The sequence below is a fragment of the Rhinatrema bivittatum genome, chromosome 2 (assembly GCF_901001135.1).
Source record: "Rhinatrema bivittatum chromosome 2, aRhiBiv1.1, whole genome shotgun sequence".
NCBI classification, from domain to species: Eukaryota; Metazoa; Chordata; class Amphibia; order Gymnophiona; family Rhinatrematidae; genus Rhinatrema; species Rhinatrema bivittatum.
This window is the reverse complement of record NC_042616.1, coordinates 161,901,639-161,925,611: the sequence shown is the minus strand read 5'-3', so window position 1 is coordinate 161,925,611 and position 23,973 is coordinate 161,901,639. Positions and strand designations below refer to the sequence as shown.

The 23,973-nt window shown below is 45.5% G+C and overlaps 1 protein-coding gene across 1 annotated transcript in view; it reads left to right on the top strand.

The window, feature by feature from the left end:
* The window catches only part of MINDY3 (MINDY lysine 48 deubiquitinase 3), a 696,716-nt gene that overhangs the window by 153,832 nt on the left and 518,911 nt on the right, over nucleotides 1-23,973 (top strand). The window contains exon 6 of the mRNA XM_029588822.1: nucleotides 18,713-18,827. Within this exon, the coding sequence (XP_029444682.1) occupies nucleotides 18,713-18,827 (115 nt within the window). The remainder of the gene's footprint in view (nucleotides 1-18,712; nucleotides 18,828-23,973) is intronic.

The window sequence follows — 23,973 nt, the reverse complement described above, 5'->3', positions numbered from 1 at the left end:
TCGTTACGCCTTTGCGCATCTGCGGTGTATCTGGTGCATTCCCGGGCATCCTCAGCTCGGTACTCACCCATTTGTGAGGACTACCATCCTGCTTGTCCTGTGAGAAAGCAAATGTTGCTTACCTGATGTAACAGGTGTTCTCACAGGACAGCAGGATGTTAGTCCTCACGAAACCCGCCCGCCACCCCACGGAGTTGGGTCTGTATACTTTTATTTTAGTTTCGCTTGCGCTTTTTAGCTATAAGACGAGACTGAGGGAGACACCTGTGGCTCACAGGGATAATTGCAGGCTGGGCATGCTCAGTGCACCCAGTGTGCTAGTGTCAGTCAAAGCTTGTTGAAACTTTGACAGAAAAGTTTTCCGTACAGGGCTCCATCCTCGATGTCACCCATTTGTGAGGACTAACATCCTGCTGTCCTGTGAGAACACCTGTTACATCAGGTAAGCAACATTTGCTTTATCCGCGATAGCAGCCGCACTAACACTGCGGCTGTTTCGCCGCACACGATAGCTTTGCATATGCTCCGCCCCAACTCCGCCCCCTGACAAATTTGCATTCGCAAATCGCGATAATAGCCGTTATCGCGATTTGCGAATTTATCGCGCGCGGTAAACCCCTTTGAAAATGAGGCCCAAAGTAGCCCAACTTAAACATACAGAGAAACTGCATCAATTATCTGCTGTCCCACAAGACTCTTCCACCGTGTCACGCCGTCCGCCATGAAATGATACAAGAAAACCGTACCACAGGCCACGGAGGTACTATCCACCAGCACCTCGGGGCAGATCTTCCTGACCGCAACAAATATCCCAGCCCAGACAACCTAGAACCGCTAGGCCTCAACTGCCACTGCAAACAGGCCCAGCTGCAGGTTTTTGAGATACAGCCAGAGAACAGCAGCCAACTCACCAACCCCAACCTAACCATACCAGTAGGAGGTAGAGTCTCCTTCTATTACAGTCATTGGTCAAGGATAACAGATCAATGGGTACTCTCCAATATATCTCTAGGTTACCAACTTAATTTCCTATCAATTCCAAAAGACTCTCCACCAAAGTCTCTTGGGATAAACAAAAATCATATCACTCTTCTGCAAGCAGAATTATCCACACTTCTGAGGGCCAGAGCTGTGGAACCGGTACCCCGGCCTCAGCAGGGCAGAGGATTCTACTCCCATTATTTCCTTATTCCAAAGAAAACAGGAGGCCTACGCCCCATTCTAGACCTTAGAAATCTCAACACATTTCTACGGAAAGAAAAATTCAGAATGGTCTCTTTAGGCACCATGCTTCCCCTTCTTCAGACAGAAGACTGGCTCTATTCTCTGGATCTACAAGACGCTTACCCTCACATTCCAATATTCCCCCCCTCATCGCAAGTTCCTGCGTTTCCTGGTGGGTCATCAGCATTTCCAATATCGGATTCTACCATCCGGACTTGCCTCAGCACCCAGAGTTTTTCACGAAATGACTAGCAGTAGTAGCAGCACACTTTACACAAGGAAAGTGTACACATTTTTCCCTATCTGGACAACTGGCTCATCAGAAGCCAATCTCAACAAGGAGCTCTTCCCTCTCTCAGACTCACAATCAATCTGCTCCATTTGATGGTTTTTCTCATCAATTACCAAAAATCCCACCTCATCCCGTCTCACCTGATACAATTCATCAGAGCAGAATTAAACACCATACTATCAAGAGCCTTCCTACCTGAGGACCGGGTAGAAACAATTTCCTCATTGGCAAACTTGCTACATTTACAAAAACTGGCCACAGCTCATCAGTTTCTAATTCTGCTAGGCCACATGGCCTCCACAGTTCATGTCATGCCTATGGCCAGATTAGCCCTGAGAATAACCCAATGGACATTAAGATCACAGTGGATACAAGCCATCCAACCACTGCCATCTCCAGTTCAAATAACCCACTAGTTACGTTCATCTCTCCTATGGTTGGTAAACAAGGACAACTTGTGCAAGGGCCTACCCTTTCAACAACCAATTTCACAGATAACTTTAACTACAGATGCATCCACCTTAGGTTGGGGAGCTCACATAGACAATCTCCAAACCGACACACAAAGCAACATTTCAAATCAATTTCCTGGAACTTCGAGCTATATGTTATGCTCTGTGTGCGTTCAAGGACTGCCTTTCACAAATGGACAACACAGTTGCCATGTGGTACTTGAACAAACAAGGAGGTACGGGCTCGTGTCTCCTTTGTCAAGAAGCTGCACAGATTTGGGATTGGGCCCTGACATGCTCCATATTTCTCCGGGACACTTATCTGGTGGTCATTCACAACGTAGTTGCGGATCGCCTCAGTCGTCAGTTCCAACCTGACAAATGGTCTCTAGATCCATAAGTAGCAACCAAGTTATTCCAACATTGGGGTCAACCAACAATAGACCTCTTTGCATCCGAGCTGAATCACAAAGTGGACAAATTTTGCTCTCTGCACAAACACCATTCAGTGAAGGGCGCCTTTGCTTGCCCTTGGAACTCATGTCTTCTATATGTGTATCCCCCAATACCGCTAATAACCGAAACTCTAGTGAAACTACAACAGGACAAGGGGTCCATGATACTCATAGCCCTGTATTGGCCTCAACAAATATGGTTTCCCATACTTCTCGACCTCTCGATCACAGAACCAGTTCGCCTGGGAACACACCCCACTCCCATAACTCAGGATCAGGGCAGGTTGCGCCATCCCAATCTTCATTCCCTATCTCTGACAGCCTGGATGTTGAAAGCTTAATCTTACAAATGCTCTTTCAACTCATGTCTCTCAAGTGCTTGTAGCTTCACATAAGCTTTCCACACGAAAAAACTAGATTTCGAAGTGGAAAAGATTCACCTTGTGGTGTGCACAAAATGGTGTTGATTCTTTTTCCTGCCCCACAACCTCCTTTTTATTAGACTATCTATGGCACCTTTCAGACTCTGTTCTTCAGACCTCATCAGTAAGGGTACACTTAAGTGCAATCTCAGCTTATCATCATACAATAGGAGATGCACCAGTATCTGTACAACCTCTTGTTACAAGCGCGGGCACGGTCGTCTCGAGCTGGTGGTGAGCCCTTGGGCCATGGCAGGACTTAAGGAGGAGCCCCAAGCCACACCGTGGTAGGTGAGCTGGGCAGGCATGGTGAGCCAGGCGGGTACAGAAGCAGGGAAGCAGGCACGGAGTCTGACCCTCAGCCGGACCTGCATGCCCATGGTAGCCAACACTGGGAAGTTGACTGATGAACGGTCCTCCGACTGTTCCCGGCCCTTTCGGACCTGCTGCAGGGAACGGCAATGGGCAGCAGGCCGGACAGAGGCGAGGGCAGACAGAGTCCTTTACACTGAAGACGTCAGACGGGGGCTGAAGCAGACATCTAAGACAGGCTGAAGCAAGACGTTGAAGAGGAGGGCTGGAAGGAAACATGGCACTGTCCATCAGGGCGCCCTACTCAGCCCACCCACGGGACTGAGTCGCGGACCAACTCGTCCCAGACGCGCCCTACACAGCCCAGGAAGGCTGGTCGTGGACCACGCTGAGGAAAGGAGGGTGCAGGGAAGACAAAGCGGAAGATCCAGGCGAACAGGAACTCCGATGCTGGGATACTGACATCCGAAGCCCTTTCAGCTGGCAGGCAGGGAAGCTCAAGAGCCCGTGGGACGAATCCCTCCTGTTAGCCACTCCAGGGCCCATCAGGACAGAAGGCTCAGGAGCCAGACGAGGACATCAAGTAAAAGCAGGAACTGGATCAGGCACAGGATCAGACATCAGGTAACACATCAAGGCACGGACATCCGGACAGAGACAGGACAAGGAACCATCAATACATGGAGGACCTGGATCGGCAAGGTTACAGGCGACTGTAATGCTCAATCCGAAGGCCAGTTGCAAATGACAAGGAAGTCCTTAAATACTGGAGGTTGTAGGCAACTCCCTAGGAGGAGCTTGCCAGGACCGCCCACCGCTGGCCCTATAAGTGGTGTAGAGAGCTGCGGGCCGGCCCCTAGGAGAAGGGCGTCGCCAAACAGGAAGTCCAAACACAGAGGCATGCAAGCCACAGGCAGGCCACAGGAACAGCTAGGCCTCTCAGGCCCTGGAGCAAGTCCCGGATGGTGCACAGGAGAGGCCCTGGCTTCGAAGCGGCCTCCGGGAGGAAGGTAAGAGACCACCTGTAGCGCAGCAACAGGGGGGATCGCAACACTTGTCAGTAGATTTATGAGAGGTTTGCTTCACCTTAAACCCCCAATTTGACCACCAGTCACAGAATGGGACCTTAATGTGGTATTAACAAGACTCATGCATTCTCCTTTTGAACCCATGAACTCCTGCCATGTTAAATTTCTCACATGGAAGACAATCTTCTTGTTGTGTTCGTGCCTGTTCTCGCCCTCGCTCCACCCTCTCTACCTTAGTGGCGACTCCCTTCGGATCTGACGGACAGATGCTGCCGTGGCTTCTCCTCGCCATACTTCCTGGAATCCTCGGGCTGGCCTGACGCTGCGGATCTGCTACGTTCCTGATGACGTAAGGGTGCACGCATGCGTGCTCCAGAGTATGTACCGGCAAGGGCGCGAACCTCGGGGGCGTCCCCCCATAGTGACGTCATCCGCTTCCAGTTTAAAAGGTCTTTGCTTGCAACTTCGAATTGAGTTAGCAAGGGGAATTCTTTCTCCACTGATGTGCCTCCACCAACTTACCTAGGGGTACCCGCTCTTGATTTCAGATTGCTAAGACGGGATCCGGTACTCGCTCCACGAGGGCCTACGTCCCTGAATGCTCAGAAGACTCCTTACTGCCTGGAAGCGATCGCAGACATGAATACTGTGAGTTCTATTACAGATAGGAATCAGTACTCGCTCCACGAGGGCCTATGTTCCTAATCGCCGAAGACTTCCTTCTGTCTAAGACGTTATCGCAGGTACGGAGATTGTGAGTCATTATTGCAGATAGGAGCCGGTACTCGCTCCACGAGGTCCTATGTTTCTAAGACCCTCCAAAGACTCTCTTCTTTTCCATAAGCCATCTCATACACAGATATTGTGAGTTCTCATTCCAGACTGCATATAGGAACCAGTACTCGCCTACTAAGCGTATCGCCTACTAAGTGTATCCTGTTCCTGAATATACTGAAGACTCTCTGTTGCATAGAAGCCATTACAGATATCTACAATTGTGAGTGTATCATCTACTACTGGTTATGTATCCAGCATACCCTGGCTACTCATTACCTATAGTCTCTCTACAGCTCAGCAACCCAGAGACCGCAATTCCAGTATCAGAGGGACTTCAGCCCTGCCGGGTACATCAGCTCACTACTGCCATCTCTGGTGGTTCTACGTCCTGTCTAATAAAGAACTATCTGTGTTTGTCTCCATACTCCAGCCTAGCCGGTGGTTCCTCTCCAGATATCCTCCTGGGGGCGCTGTCATCTGTCATCAGCCCAGGGATTCACCAATTTACTTTAAGTGTTCATTCCTTACACTTATACAGACTGCCACTCTGTGGGAAGCCAACCCACCACAGATCATTAACTCCGCCTACGGAGTATTACAATTGTTAGCTCTTCCCCTTGACAGGGTGATCCATAACAGATTGTTAACTCCCTGGCGGACTTATAACAGATTGCCAATTCCTCCCCTTGGCGGGATGATTTATTACAGAATCTAACTCTGCCCCTGGGGAGCAGTTTCTACAGATCGCCACTCCTAGCAACAGGGATTGATAACAGATTGTTAACCCCTCCCTCTACAGGAGGAGCTCGATAACAGATTACTAACTCTGAGCAGCAGATTTATAACACTTCTTTTTTTTTTAAATTTTATTTTTATTCAACTTTTAGAATATAACATTACATTATAAATTTGAATACAGGCATTTAAAGCAATTACATAATTCTGTAATAACCACTACCCTGAAATATATTGCCTATTTTTATTATACGAAATTCACAAGCTATTATGGCATAAATCGAGCAGTCTATCAAGTATAAACTATGCTGTTTATCCAAAAGAAAAGAGAGTACACTGAGTCTTAACTAAGTAAATGCTTGTAACCGCTAATCTATACTAATTGGGGTGTGGGAGCTCAAGAACTTCTGGAGCTGAGATATCTCATAAAAAACATATTTATGATTTGAAAAAAAGATCTCACATCGACAAGGAAACTTTACAATCATTTTAGCAGCAATTGCTTTTACCTCAGATCTAAGGTTCAAGAAACTTTTCCTTCTGGCCTATGTTGACCTGGACAGATATGGGTATATCCAAATCTTTTGTCCTAAAAATAATTGGGGTGTCTGTTTCAAAAATAATCTTAGGACAGAGTCCCTATCAGTTGTAAAAACAAAGTACACTAACATAGTTTTTTATTTCCGTATCAGTTGATACCTCTAAAACCTCAGAGACACCAATTGAATTATCAATTACTCCTTGTTCCTCTAGGTTACCAGGAACAGGTTTCACTGGTAAATAAATTCTTGAAGTTATTGGTAAGTTCTTTTCTTGCATTTTCAAAACATTCACTAGATATTTATTAAACATTTCCTTATCTGATGTTAATCTAATCATTGGAAAATTTAGAACCCTAAGATTCAAGTATTTAATTGAATTTTCCAAATATTCAATTTTTTTTTTTTTATCATTTATCTACTCAGATCTAACATATTTTTGTTGAAATACCTCCACTTGTTCTAAACTTTTTCAGTTTTTATTATGCTTGTTTTATTCAGGGTTACTAAATTTTCCAAACAAGAAAAACTCTGCTGTCTTCTACCAATATTTTCAGTAAGATCCACAATTGCTTTCTCAGGAGATTTTATGGCTGACCACAATACCCCCATAGTTATCTCTGGCATTTCAGATGGAAGAATTATATTTAGCTCCTGCTTGGGCCCCCCCTCCCCCACAGATTGCTGTCCACTCATTCCTGTAGCTAGTACCGGCAATATTAATTTTTCAAGGCTATCTGCCCCCAATAAAGAGTCACACTGTTCCTGGTTCAACTGCACAGGTGGTGAGGGAGTGTTAGGAGCTCCGGGGCTAAGCGAGATTGTTTCAGCCTGTAGTACTGGCTCCCGCTTCAAGTCAGATACCACTGCGGCCCTGTCCTTCGGATTCATTCCCAATGTTGAGCAAAGAACGTGGATATTCTGGGTTGTAAAAGCACTGGATCGTTGTGCCCATTGGCATCTTGTTCGACTGCTGTTGGTCTTCTCTGTTCATTTGGACAGTCTGGAGCTTGGTACTCACCCACATGTGAGGACTACCATCCTGCTTATATTAGGAGAAAGCGCCGTTGCTTACCTGTAACAAGTGTTCTCCTAGGACAGCAGGATGTTAGTCCTCAGGAATCCCACCAGCCTCCCTATGGAGTTGTGTTCTCCTTTTCGGTTTATTGTTTTATTTTTTTCGCTCGTATTTTTTCATCTATATTACGAGTCTGAAGGGGGAACTTCCATGGGTGCTTGGATAGCAGCATGCTGGACTTGTTCAGTGTGCTGGTCAAAGATTTTAGAAATTTTGACAAAAGTTTTCTGTGCCAGGCTCCATCGGATGATGTTACCAACATGTGAGGACTAACATCCTGCTGTCCTAGGAGAAAGCCTGTTACAGGTAAGCAAGTGTGCTTTCTTAAAGGGCCCATGGTGGGAACAACCTGTGGTGCCCACTGATGACATCACTACCTGTGCCCTATAAGAGGAGTTCCTGGACATTCTCTCACTGCCTCAGCAGTAGCTCTCTGGAGCTCATTTGTCCCAGTATATATTGCTTTGTCCGTGCCTTGTCTGTACCTTATCTTGCCTTGCCTTAACTTATCCATTGGTTCATCTGTCTTGTTTTTCCTGTCCGTTGCCCGTATCCTTCTGGCTTGACGTCCTGGATTTCAACCTTGGCTTTGAACTCGACTTTGCCACCGCCTACCTTGGCCCCTGGATTGTCTTCTGTTTCCGCTGGCTGCCTCGACCCCTGGATTGTCTTCTGGTTCTGCTGTCTGCCGCCTGCCCAGACCCCTGCTTCACCTTGGATTCTCCATAGGACTGCCCTAGAGACTCACCTAAGACCAGCCAGCTGCCTGAATCCAAGGGCTCAACTGGCAGGGGAGATGACTGGTATAGGTGAAGCTCCAGCTGATCCTGCCTCTGGGTTTCTCTGCCAGCTGACGGTGTGGGCCTAGTGGGCTTGCTCACTAGACAGTGCCAGCCACACCTCAGCACTAAGGGTTCACATCCCCATCGAGTCTTACAGGTTGCTGAGGCCATGGATCTGGCAGGTCTCAGTTCCCTTTAGGCCATTCCAGGTCTGGCTCAGATAATCCAGCAGGAACAAGGGGTCCTTGATCAGTTCATGGGCCTACTGGAGCGTATTGCCAGTGGGATGGATATCCTAGCTTCGACACAGGCACCACCTCTGGCAGCCATACCTCCACCCCAGCCGGTGTCTCCTGTCAGGGTAGAACCACCTCTTCCTCCTCCTCCTCCATGATACCATGGAGAGATCCAAAGGACTGCCACAGCTTTCTTATTCAATGCCATCTGTTCTTTGAACTGCAGCCGGCTTTGTTTCTTTCAGACATGACCAAGGTCGTATATATCCTCTCTCTGTTGGGAGTTACCACTCATGCCTGGACTTTGTCCTTATGGGAGCAGAACGACCCCTTGCTCCAGAGTGTACCCAACTTCTTGTCACAGTTCCGATGGTCTTTGAGCAACCGGAGTGATCGTTGTCCCAGGCAGCAGAATTCCTCCAGCTGCAACAGAGCTCGAGGATAATGAGAGAATATGCAATACAATTTCCCGCCTTAGTCTCTGAACTGCAGTGGGCGAAGTCAGCCTCTTCACCAACTTCTGGCAAGGCCTAGCTGGAAGAATAAAGGATGAAGTGACCAGTCAGGAGGTTCTCACAACTCTGGATGCTCTCAACACGTTGGCCCACCTCATCAACTGGCGATTCCTGGAGTGGTCCCAAGAGAACGAGGCCTTAATATGCCCAGTTACTCTGGCATTCCACTTTCAATGGCTGCTAGCACCACCACCAGTCCCTGAAGCTAAGGTCCCAGAGGAGCCCATGCAGTTGGGCTGGTCTAAACTTCTTCCTGATGAAAAAATCCAGAGAAGATAGCAAGGCCTTTGCCTATACTATGGTGGGCAAAGGCACAGGGCGTCCTGATGTCCTGAGAAATTGAGAAACTCTTGTGCCTATGGTTGATTGGAGAGGCAACCCTAGGCTGTACACCATCCTCCCTACAACTGCTTGTTCTGTGTCCTTTGTTCTGGACCAGTGCCTGGTTTCGACAGAGGCGTTTCTTGACTCCAGCACTGGTGGAAACTTTATTGATGCCGATCTAGTCTAGCAGCATGGGATCCCTACTTCCCAACTAGAGCAGCTGCTGACCATTATCTCAATCTATGGGAATCTTCTCCCTGGTCGCCTTATCGAAGTGACCAAACCCCTCATGTCCACCGGCGTCCTCCATTAAGAGATCATTTCGTTCTGTCGTCCCACGAGCTGAGAACCCTATAATTCTGGGTCTGCTCTGACTGTGACGGTATCAACCAGAGCTCAACTGGGAGTCTTTGGACCTGGCTCGCTTGGGGGTCTCACTATTACACCACCTGTCTTGCTCCTGTATGCTCATCTGCATACTGCTCCCAGCATTATGCAGATGAGTGGCCCCCACCTGTCCTAATAATGGCAGTTATATTGCTGGGGCTTCTGCCGCAATATGCGGCATTCCAGGTTGTTTTTCCCAAGACACAGGCAGAGACCCTGCCTCTGCATTGGACCTTAGATTGTGCCATTGAGCTGCTTCCCAACAAGATGCCACCCTGAGGTTGGGTGTACCTGCTGTCCATCCCAGAGAAGGAGGCTATGAGCAGATATATTAAGAACAATTTGGATAGAAGATTTATTCGCCCATCATCCTCACCTGTTGAGATGGGTTTCTTTTTCATGGGCAAGAAAGACTGTTCGTTACGCCCTCATATAGATTATCAAGATTTCAATGCCATTACAAAAAAACCCACTGCCCGCTTCCCTTGATTACTGAACTGTTTGTTCGCGGGGTGCCTAAGCGTTTACCAGGTTGGACCTTTGAGGTATATACCATTTAATCAGAATTGGAGAAGACAACTAATGGAAAACTACCTTTAACACCCATGAGGATCACTCAAATACTTGGTGATGCACTTTGGGTTATGCAATGCTCCAGGAGTATTTCAGTTTATAGAAAACAGTTTATAGAAAGCAGTTGTCTTAAACTTCGTGTTGCCTTTTAAAATAATAGACCAGCTGCAGGGCTGACCCATTAGGGTAAAGCTCAGATGGGGAGGCAAAATATTTCCCTTCCCCCACCCCAATTCTTTAATTTGCTGGGGACTCCATGCCCCCACTTACCGCCATTGCAACTGGTCCATTTAATTTAAGCTAGCGTACAAAATGTTGTGAACACTGTACTAAAACTTTCCAACTCCAGAATGAAAAATAACTTATAGTTTCCCGTCGATAGCAGGGCTGAATTAGCCATGCTGTTATGGGATCTGTCAATCAGGCCCGGGAGGCGGAGCTTGTCAAAGCAGAGAACAGAGCTTTGCTCTCTGCGGCTGCGCGTGTGTTCCCGCGCAGGAAAGTAACGGAATCTCCTCAGTCTGTTTTTTCTGCGAGCGGGATCGCACGCGGAGCTGATTTTCTCCTCAGTTTTAAAAACAGAATTAAAATGTCAAAACCGGGGTTCAAACCCTGTCACTGTGGGAAAAGAATGTCAGTCACGGACGGACACGACCGATGTTATCAATGTCTCGGACCACATCACAGTACAGAGAATTGTGAGTTTTGCTCTAAGATGTCACCTAGAGCATTAAAACAAAGGGCCTATAGGCTTCAGGAACTTTTTGCCTCACGAGATCCGTCGGAGGCTCATTCGTCGCCTGGCCCGCTAACTTCATCGGCTCCATCGAAAAACAAAACTTTGCCATCTAATCCTAAGTCCTCCACTCTAGGAGGTAAGGGAAAAGCAAAAAATCAAAGGCCAGTGGGTTCTCAGAAATCCCCAGTGCCTATAGAGCCGCAACATACCTCATTGGAGGAGGAACCCTTGGCGCCGAAGACTTCTGCGCCTATGGCGCCGTCTGCGCACACTAACACACCGGCGCCAAGAACGGAGTCTGCGTGCAACCTACAGCTTCCGGCGCGCATGGCGCAGAAGAAACCACCGTGCGGAACAGTTACGCGCACGGCGCCGGAGAAACCTGTGCGTATGGTGCCGGAGAAACCTGCACGTACGGCGCCGGAGAAACCTGCGCATACGGCGCTGACTACTAAGGAACTTATGTGCACGGCGCCGAACACATCGGCGCCGAGAACCCATGTGCGCGCCGCATCAAAAACATATGCGCATAAAACTACAACTGCACATAAATCTACTTCCGCACACAGATATACAAGTGCGCATAAGTCGACCGTCGCGCATACGTGCATATCCGCGCATAACTCTACATCTGCGCGTAAGCATATATCCGCGCATAACTCTAACTCAGCGCATAGATCAAAATCTGCGCGTGAAAACCATAATTATTCAAGCAGAAAATTAACAACAAGCTTGAACCGGAAACGATACCCTTCACACAGCTCTGCTCCAGACACTGAAACCACGGATACTGATACATCATCTGATGACTATCACAAGTATTCAACTCACTCCCACCGTACTAAATTACCAAAGAGGAGTGCTACATGGGAGATAAGTCCTTCGACTTCTAAATCATCTCGTAAACCTACTACCTGCTCAAAAAGAAAAATAGTACAAATATTTTCCTCTAACACTTCTTCAGATTCGGAAGAGTTAAGGAAGACTCCAGTCACTACACTACAAAAAGATAGAGAAGTGCCTACAACTTCACCTCAAACAAGTATCAAACAACAACAAGACAGTCGTATGGTAATGCCCTCTCATACAAGAGAAGCATTTTTTCAACTGTCTCAATCTTTAGCAGGGTTTTACGAGACGCTTCAATCATCATTCAAAATGACTAATATTGCTGATGACAATGCTACAAAACATAAAGCACAGTCTAATGAAGAACAATCGGCAGAACCGACATCTCCCATGATAAACCAACCAGCCTCGCCAACTCATATCCATGAGACATCTTTAGATTCTCCTTCAATACAAACATCCCCATCATCATCGGTGGGATGTCTCTCAGATCTGCAGGACCACATACAGGAGCCGTATTCCCCTCCTGAAGACCTTACATACCCAAAATTCCTAGAAAAAATGGGTACCATTCTACATCTAGAAGTCCAAAAAGAAACAGACCCTAGGGCAGAAACCCTCGGTCTTCTAAAGATTTTTGATACTCAGGAGGAACCAACTTCTCTTCCACCACAAGATATCCTGCATTCAGTCTTACAAAAGTCCTGGGAGGCCCCTTATACAATAGCGGTCGTTTCCAGGAAAACAGACATAAAATTTCGTATGAAGAAAACATCACTATACACTCTACCACAATTGCCTCACGAATCAATTGTAGTAGAATCGGCGATGCAAAAGTTCAAGAAAACAAAGTTGCATACCACTTTCCCACCAGGGAAAGACAACAAATATTTAGATGAGTTTGGCAGGAAAATATACCATAACTCGATGTTAACTGCACGAATTATGCAACATCAGTTCTACATGGTACAATACCTCTATGAGTGCATGCAAGCTATGAAAGGTATACATTCCTCCGTTGCGGAACATATACCTCAGCCTCTTCATGACATGGAAGAGTGTTCTCGACACCTCTTGAGGTCAATCTACGAAGCACATGAAACATCATCCAGGGCATCTGCAACAGCCATTGCAGCCCGCAGACTAGCATGGTTACGTTCAAGTTCGATACGTGAAGACTTGCACGTGAAACTAACAAACCTCCCATGTACAGGAGATAACCTGTTCGGAGAGAAATTCCAGGACGCAGTAAGTAAATTAAAAGACGAAGCTCTAGCAGTGCAATCGCTAACATCAAATCCTATTTACTCGACTACACGTCGTTATGTGGGATCTACTCGTAGGCAACCATATGCCAGAAGACCCTATAGATCTTATCAATCTTTTCGTATGCAGTCATACCCTGCCTACCAGCATCCTGCTCCACTAAACAATATCTCAAATCAACGAAGAGGTAAACCACGTAACCAGAGGCAGCAGGCACAACAGCCGACTTCTGCAGCAAAAGCGACGTCATCTTTTTAGTTACTCAGCCACCACCACAACATCAAGCTCCTCCAGGCAGAATTCGTGCTTGCCTGAAAGCCTGGGAAAGAATTACATCGGATCAATGGGTTCTGGAGATAGTACGTCAAGGCTCCCAACTCCAATTTGTAACAAAACCCATATTGCCTCATCTTTCCACACTCAAGATTTACAATTCCCATCCACAACTGGGGGAGGAAATTGCTTTACTTGGCAAACAACAAGCAATTCAACAAATCCACCCACATTACAAATTAGCAGCATTTTATTCCCCGTACTTCCTCATACCCAAGAAATCGGGGGGCCTTCAACCCATACTAGACCTAAGGGAGTTGAACAAATTTCTCACCAAGGAGAAATTCAAAATGGTATCGTTGAAGTCAATTCTTCCACTCATTCAAACCAACGATTGGATGTGCTCCATCGACCTGAAGGATGCTTACACACACATCCCAATCCATCCATCCTCGTGGCGTTACCTGTGCTTTCACTGCAGACATCAACACTACCAGTACAAAGTTCTTCCCTTTGGGCTATCTGCTGCACCCAGGGTATTTACCAAATGCATGATAGTGGTGGTGGCTCATCTCAGGAAACAAGGTATAACCATTTTTCCATATCTGGACGATTGGCTCATAATAGTCTCAACTCCAAACGTCTTACTGGATCACCTCCATCGGGTGATACACTGTTTGCAAGAACTAGGGTTAGTGATCAACTTTCAGAAATCACACCTACAACCAACTCAACAGTTGCAGTTCATAGGCGCATGCCTGGATACTACGTGCAACAGAGCATACCTTCCAGTCGACAGAATATCACATTTCCGTCAACTTCTACACACCTTGAAACATACTCAGAGGCCATCAGCAAGACAAGTCTTGGTAATTCTGGGCCACATGGCAGCGGCGAACTTCACGGTTCCCAACACCAGGTTACACATGAGACGCCTACAATGGGGTCTAAAACGCCAATGGAAACAGCATTCACAACCATTGACGCAGAGGGTATCGCTGACCGCAGAAATGAAAAAAGATATAGCATGGTGGCTCCTAGATTCCACCCTGTCCAAAGGAGCGTTGTTCAGCCTCCCATCTCACAATGCAGTCCTAACCACAGATGCGTCTCGCAAGGGATGGGGTGCTCATCTCGAGATTTATGAAACCCAAGGGTTATGGAAACCCTCAGAACAGAATCTACAGATAAATCTATTGGAACTCAGAGCGATTCGCAATGCATTGCGAGTCTTCCAAGACCACCTGAAGGGACGCAGGGTCATGATCTACACAGACAACCAAGTAGCGATGTTTTACATCAACAAACAAGGAGGGTCCAGTTCATGGTCCCTCTGCAAGGAGACCCTGACAATCTACAAACACGCTCACAAACATTGCATACATCTATAAGCAACTTACCTACTGGGAGTTGCCAACACAAGAGCGGACAGACTAAGCCACATTTTTCATCCCCACGAATGGACACTCAATACAGAAGTAGTCCAGGACATATTTCTGCAGTGGGGGACACCTTCCATAGATCTCTTTGCAACAGAGATCAATTCTCAAGTTCCCAAATTCTGCTCGATAAGACCAAGCCAATTCAGGATAGCTCAAGATGCCTTCCTCATTCCGTGGACGACAGGCCTTCTGTATGCCTTTCCTCCCATACCTCTCATAACAAGAACAATTCAGAAGTGCATAGCGGACAAGGCTCAACTGATACTCATAGCCCCGGCATGGCAGAGGCAACCATGGTACAGTTTCCTACTTCGACTATCCATCAAGGATCCAATTCTATTACCGAATCATCAAGATCTTCTCAGCCAAGATCAAGGAACAGTACTACACCCGCTACATTCATCTCTACACTTGACAGCTTGGAGATTGAAAGGCTCCTACTGACAGGACAAGGAGTTTCCACTTCAGCACAATTCATTTTGTTACAATCGAGGAAACACTCAACCAGGAAAAATTATAGCTATAAATGGAAATGCTACTCTGCCTGGTGCACTTCCAATGGTGTACCACCATTGGACTGCTCCCCGGAATTGCTCATTGACTATCTTCATACACTATATGTAGCTGGTCTAGCAACATCATCCATCAGAGTTCACCTCAGCGCAATAGGCGCCTATCATAGACCAATCAATGACATTCCTATATCCAATCACCCATTGCTGACTCGTTTTATGAAAGGGTTAACACACATTCGTCCTCCAGTATCCAAACCTCCAGTTCCATGGAACCTCAACATAGTTCTGGAACAGCTCATGCTGTATCCCTTTGAACCCATGGACTCGGCACACATTAAATACCTCACCTGGAAGGTGGTATTCCTGGTTGCAGTAACATCAGCATGAAGAGTTAGTGAGTTACAAGCTTTGGTCCATTATCCTCCATACTTGCAATTTCATCAACAGAAGGTAGTTCTACGGACTCACCCGTCCTTCCTACCCAAAGTAGTTATCCCATTCCATCTCAATGAGACAATGGAATTACCAACTTTTTTCCCTAAACCGCATGCAAACGATAGGGAAAAGCTACTGCACACACTGGATTGTAAGAGAGCTTTAACACACTACAAAGAAAGAACAAACTCGGACTCCCGTGTTTCTCAACTCTTTGTCTCCTTCGACCCGAAGGCACCTGGATTACCAGTGGCTAAACGCACCATCTCCAGTTGGATAGCGCAGTGCATAAAATTCTGCTATGACAAACAAAATTTACATTTACAGTCTACTCCTAAAGCTCACCAAGTTAGAGCAGTAGCAACCTCCTTAGCACACTTGAACGAGGTGCAACCCATAGACATTTGCAAGGCAGCTACATGGTCATCACTGCATACCTTCACATCTCATTACTGCCTTGACCAGCAAGCAGCCACTGATGCGACGATAGGGCAAGCAATACTGCAATCTCTATCCTCCAACAAACGGTGACTGCCACAATGTCAAAGATCACGTCCAACACTTATATCACTACTGACGTGATCAACAGCTTGGGACTCCCATAACAGCATGGCTAATTCAGCCCTGCTATCGACGGGAAAAAGCAAGTTTGCTTACTGTAAACGATGTTTCCGTAGATAGCAGGATGAATTAGCCATGCTGTTACTTTACTTTACTTTACATGCCGTTACTTTCCTGCGCGGGAACACACGCGCAGCCGCAGAGAGCAAAGCTCCGCCTCCCAGGCCTGATTGACAGATCCCATAACAGCATGGCTAATTCATCCTGCTATCTACGGAAACATCGTTTACGGTAAGCAAACTTGCTTTTCACCTTAGTGCCATCATAGTATACCAGGAAAATTGTGGAAAGCGCTTCTATTTTTCATCAACCTACAGTTGACGCACATCTGAAACCTCTAATCGAGAATCCTCTGTAGCTTGTAATTTGAATGTAGTCCTTGCTTAGCTCATGAAACTACCCTTTGAATCTGTAGCAATAGCAGAACTAAAATTCCTTTCTTGGGAGAGTTTTAATCTCCATAGCAGTTACTTCTGCTTCAAGAATAAATGAATTGCAAGCTCTAGTTTCACAATCTATTCTTTTATGAAAGAACTGTATATAAGAAGGTTTGAAAACTTCACCTAAATTTATCCTAAGAGAGGTTCCTGAATTTAAATTAAATCATCCCATTGTCTTACCAATATTTTTTCCAGAGCTGCATACCCATAAAGGTGAGCAGGCTCTTCATACAGTGACTGCAGAAGAGATTTACTTTTCCATTTGAAAGGACTTTCCCCACAGAAAGTGCTCAAAATGTTTTTGTTTCTTTTAATCCATTCAAAAGGGATTTTAGTTAAAAAGAGAACTTTCTATTTGGATCTCTGTATCACTTACTGATACAATCTAGCAGGACTACATCTCTTAAGTAAAGGCTCACTTTACTTAAGAGCCACTTCTTTAACGCATCTACATTCTGCTTTCGTGGAAGATAATTACAGAACTGTGACATAGTTTTCTATCAGTATCTTCAGTGTTCTTTACTACCTAGAGTTTTTGTTGCTGCATTCTTCAATTTTATCCTCCATTCTCAAGCAGTATAGACAGATTGCCATGATCTGCCAGTCCTATCACAGGAATCCCAATTTCTGAGCTTATCCTGCTTGACCACAGAAAATACTAAGTGGCTTACCTGTAATAGGTGTTTTCCAGAGACAGGATAAATCAGCCACACGATCCTTCCCATGTCTTCTTAGGGCTGAAGTGACTGAGGAGACCCGTATGGCTGGGTGGGAAGACCTTCTCAGTCTTTCTGAGCTCTGAGAGATTTTCTGTCTTGGCATTGTCTAATAACGTCATCCACTTCTGTGCTGATTTATGCTGCTGTTTATGGAGAACACCTGTTTCAGCTAAGTAGCTTGGCTTTCCTTTTTATATATATATATAATTTAGATTAGGAAAATTTAGCATAACCTCTTTTTAGTGAAGGAAAATGCAGAAAATTTGCTATTTTATACTTTGTTTTTGTTATCCACATTAACTCATTTGATACTCACTCATGGCAGTAAAGCAATGATTTACCTCTGTGCTGCACACTTGTGTTTACAAACGGTGTGAAAGTAAATGAACTGGTACAGCCTAGCATGAATGATATTAGCACATTTTTAGATTCACGAATGCATTGATATAACCAGGAATTATTGTATACTTTACTTATAGCAAAAAGTTAAAAAAAAAATGTAAAGCAATTCTACAGTTTGTGTAAAATAATTCAGATACTTCATGACAGAGAGCAAACATTAATGAACAGCAATGCAGTCTTGCAACAACATTATCAATTTCAGACTGCCCTTTTTCCTTTTTAAGACTCCTTTCCCCTCCTATTGTTTTTTTAGGTCAATCATACCCACCGTTTACAAGCTACCCAGCCCTTCACTCATCCCAACTCCAGTGTCAGCTTGACTTTCTGATCTCAGTCAAGCCACTGCTTTAACATATTCTTGTATTTAATCAAAAGGTTTGCTCTGAAAGTCTTGTATGAATTGTGCAGCTATAGCCTTGTGCTGTAGTCTTTGCTGTATACAGTCATTGAGGAATAACAAATTCTATTCTGAAATACCTTGCTTAACACTTCAAACAGCTCTCTCAAAAAATCCATATGTATGCAGCAAATGTTATCTTTTATTGCACATTTGACTTTTTGAGTGGTAGAAGGTTTGTAATTTCAATAATGGAAAAGAAAAGGATCTGAATGATTCTTGGGTTTGTATTATTACAGTATGATTGTGGATTATTGTTAAAAGCTGTCACTGCTCAGTTTTAAACAAAAATCTTCAAGGTAATTGTATCAGATGAAAAGCAGTAGTAATTGTTAGTAGTTTTTATATACTTTCATCTAGAAAATAATTTTTCAAAGTTCTAATAAGCACAGCTCCTTTTTTTCCCCCTCTGTTTTTGACAGAATTTCACAATACAATAGCATTGCTTCTGACTGTGTATTTTTTCATTGTTTTCTCTTCCAGAAAAAGTACATTCAGGAGTTTTGCAGAACTCAAGGATGCAGTTTGGGATCAGTTTTCAGTATGGACAGATAAATTTGGAGTGTTGCTTTTTCTCTATTCTGTGATCCTTACTAAGGTTTGTTGACAAGATTGCATTTCTTTAAAAATGCAGCACTTTTATTTTACGAGATGGCAAAAGTGAGCTGGCCATTCTATGAAGTTTTAAAAACTCAAACATGCTTAAGTTTGCTAAACCAGTGTTTCCCAACCCTCTCCTGGAGGTACACCTATACAGGTCAGTTTTTAGGATTACCACAATGAATATGCATGAGAGAGACAATGCAAATCATGTCATGCATAGTTATGCGGGATATCCTGAAAACCTAACTGGCTGAGAGGGTCCCCAGGACAGGGTTGGGAACCACTGCTCTAGATATTGATGGGGTAATATAACCCACTTACCAGTCTCAGCTCATCTCCATGGCCAAGTTTAGAGAGGCAGGGAATTGACTTAGTTATGCCAATACAGTTCAATACTGTACAATAAGATCAGTCAGAGGCAGGGCGGCGCTAGCACCGCGGAACAAGATGGACGCATGATCCCGAGCTCCATCCACACCCGAGCCATAATTTAAGAAATTGCGCAGCATAAAGCTTTGTAGCTCTGCTGTCAAGCCCTCTGGTGTGTCAGAGCTCCAGGATGGCACAAAAGAAAAAAGGTCCGTACTTTAAACAATTCTCTTATTCTAAAGCAATGAACAATGAGGACGGGCCTATGGGAGAATCCACGCTCTCAGATGCATCTGAGCTGGAGGAGGGAGGTGACTCGGGCGGATCGGTGGCGTGCTTTACTGAACTACCAACCAGGGGCGAATTCAAGCGTTTGATTTGCGAAAAGAAATGAAAGATAGCAAAACAGAATTACTCTCCACAATATCTGAAATGTGTGAGAAGATGTCTGAGATTGGGAGGAAAGTGGATGACTGCGACATGAGACTGGATGCACAAGCGGTGAAAAATTATGCTCGAATCGCTAGTGACCACAGGGACCTTCAGGCAAAAGTTGAGGACTTGGAAAATCGGAGTATGAGGAATAACCTGAGGTTCCGTGGTGTTCCTGAAAGCAGGGAGTATTCTGTCTGTGGGGCAATGGTCAGGAAGATTTGTCATTTTTTGCTAAGCCAACAAAATGGCGCTGTTGAGGTGGAACTGGAAAGAGCCCACAGATCAATGGGCCCTAAGATAAATAATAAACCGAGAGATATTGCGGCCGGAAAACAACAAACTTGGTTATGGGACTCGAATACAATTGCGGTTTTTGCTGACATATCATAAGATCATAAGAACATAAGAAATTGCCATGCTGGGTCAGACCAAGGGTCCATCAAGCCCAGCATCCTGTTTCCAACAGTGGCCAAAACCAGGCCACAAGAACCTGGCAATTACCCAAACACTAAGAAGATCCCATGCTACTGATGCAATTAATAGCAGTGGCTATTCCCTAAGTAAACTTGATTAATAGCCATTAATGGACTTCGCCTCCAAGAACTTATCCAAACCTTTTTTGAACCCAGCTACACTAACTGCACTAACCACATCCTCTGGCAACACATTCCAGAGCTTTATTGTGCGTTGAGTGAAAGAATTTTCTCCGATTAGTCTTAAATGTGCTACTTGCTAACTTCATGGAGTGCCCCCTAGTCCTTCTATTATTCGAAAGTGAAAATAACCGAGTCACATCTACTTGTTCAAGACCTCTATCATATCCCCCCTCAGCCGTCTCTTCTCCAAGCTGAACAGCCCTAATCTCTTCAGCCTTTCCTCATAGGGAAGCTGTTCCATCCCCTTTATCATTTTGGTTGCCCTTCTCTGTACCTACTCCATCGCAACTATATCTTTTTTGAGATGCGGCGACCAGAATTGTACACAGTATTCAAGGTGTGGTCTCACCATGGAGCGATATAGAGGCATTATGACATTTTCCGTTCTATTAACCATTCCCTTCCTAATTATTCCTAACATTCTGTTTGCTTTTTTTGACTGCTGCAGCACACTGAGCTGACGATTTTAAAGTATTATCCACTATGATGCCTAGATCTTTTTCCTGGGTGGTAGCTCCTAATATGGAACCTAACATCATGTAACTACAGCAATGGTTATTTTTCCCTATATGCAACACCTTGCACTTGTCCACATCGCCGAGACATCATAGCGTTATTAAGGAAAGAAGGAATAAAATACCTGTGGTTATTCCCGTTTGGCATAGCTATGACAATTCAAGGATCCACAACCAAAGCAAAAACTGTTGAAGAAGCGGCGGCCATTTTGAAAGAGGCAGGCCACGCCATTAAACTCACAACCTCAGCAAAGGACACATCCCAAACATTGAATGTGGACACCCCAGGTGGCAGAGAGTGTGCAAAGGAGGCCGAAGACTGCAGCGGAACATCTTGAGAAGGACATTGGGAAGGGGTGAACGTTCTCACAAGAACATCTGGACTTGGCAAGTCGGGAGTTCCTAACAGGGAACAGCATTGGTCTGGGAGTATTATTCAAGGCATAGCTATCTGTTTGTTAGTGATTTCTTATCAATGTTTGTAACATTAGGGATACGTTACAAAAGTGGCGCTGGGAGGGTTGGGACATGTTCGCGAATATATCTGCCCCCATCTGCGGTAGCAGGTCCGCTGTGGGTACACAGCAATGGGCATAGTTATAGGGAAGATGGGGAAGGGTGATAATGGTTAGCATGTTTGCTTGGTCTACATATTCTTTGCACACGGTAAAGGGGAGCTTCATTTTCAGAGGGGGCCTACTTCCACTGAAGGGAGTTGAATTATGGCTGGGACTGTATGGCATAGGGACAAGACCAGCATCACACCTTGAGAAGGCGAAGAGGGAAACTGCAAGAGTTAGGGAGCACTTTTGCAGAGGTAATAGACAGGATGATGACGATTCAATTCTGTCCCTTAATGTTAAGGGACTGAATAGTCCACAAAAAAGGCACCTATTTAGATCAGAGGTGCAAAGTTCAGCATCGGATATTATTTTCCTACAAGAAACTCATTTGAAACGCTGCTACAAATGGCTACTGCAATGGCCACTATTCCCCCGCCAATTCTTTGCTGCGGCCACTAAAGGGTTGTGTTACTCTGAAGTGGGAATTTTGTTACATAAAGATCTTCAGTGCCATGTTTTGAAATTTCGGGAAGATCCCGTAGGACGCTTCCTGTTCATGGAATTAGAAATAGCTAAAGAGGTATATTCTTTGCTTAACATATATGCTCCAAATACAGATCAGTAAGCATTTCTGGATGAGATTGGGGCATTGTTGGATTCTGAATGGGAGGGGCACCTAATAATAGCAGGAGACTTTAATATAACGCTGCAACCTAGGGTAGTTAACTCATCGGGTTGGGGGGGGGGGGGGCGCTTAGGAGCAAAATCCACTCGCAAACATCTCAAAAATTTCATCCAGAAGAGGGACCTGCTGGACATATGGAGGCATAGTGACCCTGCCCAGAGGAATTATACATTCTATTCATACCCCCACAACTCCTATTTCAGGATAGATTTTTTTCTTAGTGGATAAATGTATGTGCTCAAGGGTTGTTGAGGCAGGTATAGGACAAATTACATGGTCTGACCATGCTCCTACATGGTTGGGTATACAGATCCAAGGGATTGAGACGGGGAGGCAATACTAGAAACTAAACGATACTTTACTGGATGATGACAGGTTTTGTTCTGCAGTACAAGAGGCAATAGAGGACTTTGAACAGCATAATGGGGATCAGACGCCAAATAAGTCTTTGTATTGGGAGTCCCTAAAGGCGGTTCTGAGAGGGAAATTGATATTGCAAGTCTCATTTAAGAAGAACTGAATTAAAGAAGATTAAACATGACCTACGATCCAAAGAACATGCATGGCGCAAACAACCATCTGCCACACTCAAAGCCACATACATCAATACCTTACACACCTACCGTCAAGCTATCACTCAAGCTAAACGAGACTACTACGCCAAAAAAATCCATGCCTATCAATTCAACGCGAACGCACTGTTTGCTTTTGCTACAGACTTCACAAACCCCGCCACCACCACACTCAACGAGGACAGTGCCAGTATCAGATGCCAAGAACTAGCAGTGTACTTCAAGAATAAAACTGACAACATTCTTACTCGCTTTCCAACCAAGCCCGCCCCCTTCATGCCACCATGCAATGATAACAAGAGCAAACTCAGAAACTTTGACCCCACGACAAATACGGAAATTGAGGCTATTCTAAAGAAGATGAAACCAGCATCCCACACCCTAGACACCATTCCCTCAAAAACCCTCCTCTCCATCCCATCCACCATTGCAAAGCCCATTGCTGAACTCATCAACTGCTCTATCACACATGGCAGCATTCCAGACACACTCAAACTTGCTGTAGTAAGGCCCCTCCTTAAAAAACCAAATCTTGACCCCCCTCAGACCCAGCTAATTACAGACCCATTTCCAACCTGCCTTTCATTTCTAAAATTCTGGAAAGGGTGTTAAACAACTTTCTGACTTCCTAGAAGACTACAATATTCTCCACCCCTCACAGTTTGGCTTCCGTAAAGCCCGCAATCCAGAAACCCTATTACTATCAATGACAGATACTATTCTCAAAGGCATGGACCATGGAAACTCCTACTTGCTTGCCCTCCTAGACATCTCAGCAGCCTTCGACACTGTTAACCACTAAATCTTAATGACCCGTCTGGCAGAAATAGGCATTTCCTGGCGTGTAGCCAGATGGACTCAGAACGAATGGGTATAGTATCCGTGTGCTAGCAGTTGGAGACGGATCTGACGTCAGCACGGGCGTATATATACCCCCACAGGAAGCGTAGCAACTTAGTAATTTCCATCTCCAAAGCAGTTTGGAGAGCCTGCACGCTCGCTGAGCGTGTTTTCCAAATCTACTTTCTATTTTCTACTTTATACTTTCTTTCAACTTCTACAACATCGAGCCCTGCACTCCTGCGGTGATACCCTAAGGTCCCTCCCCCAGTAGAGTTTCCCGGGGTGATTTCCGTGATCCCCCGGAGGTCTAAGTCCTCGGTCCGGTGGCCGAATCGCGGCAGGGACTTAGCCCCCGGGCGAGGTTCGGGTGAGGCATACGAGGCGCCTCGGTCCCGGCGTGGACGAGGCAGTGGGTGCATATCCTCAAACGCGGAGGTGAAGGTACTTGCCCTCTCCCCCCGCAGCCGGAGACCGCCTGGGTTCCAGCCGGGAAGCGCCGAGGA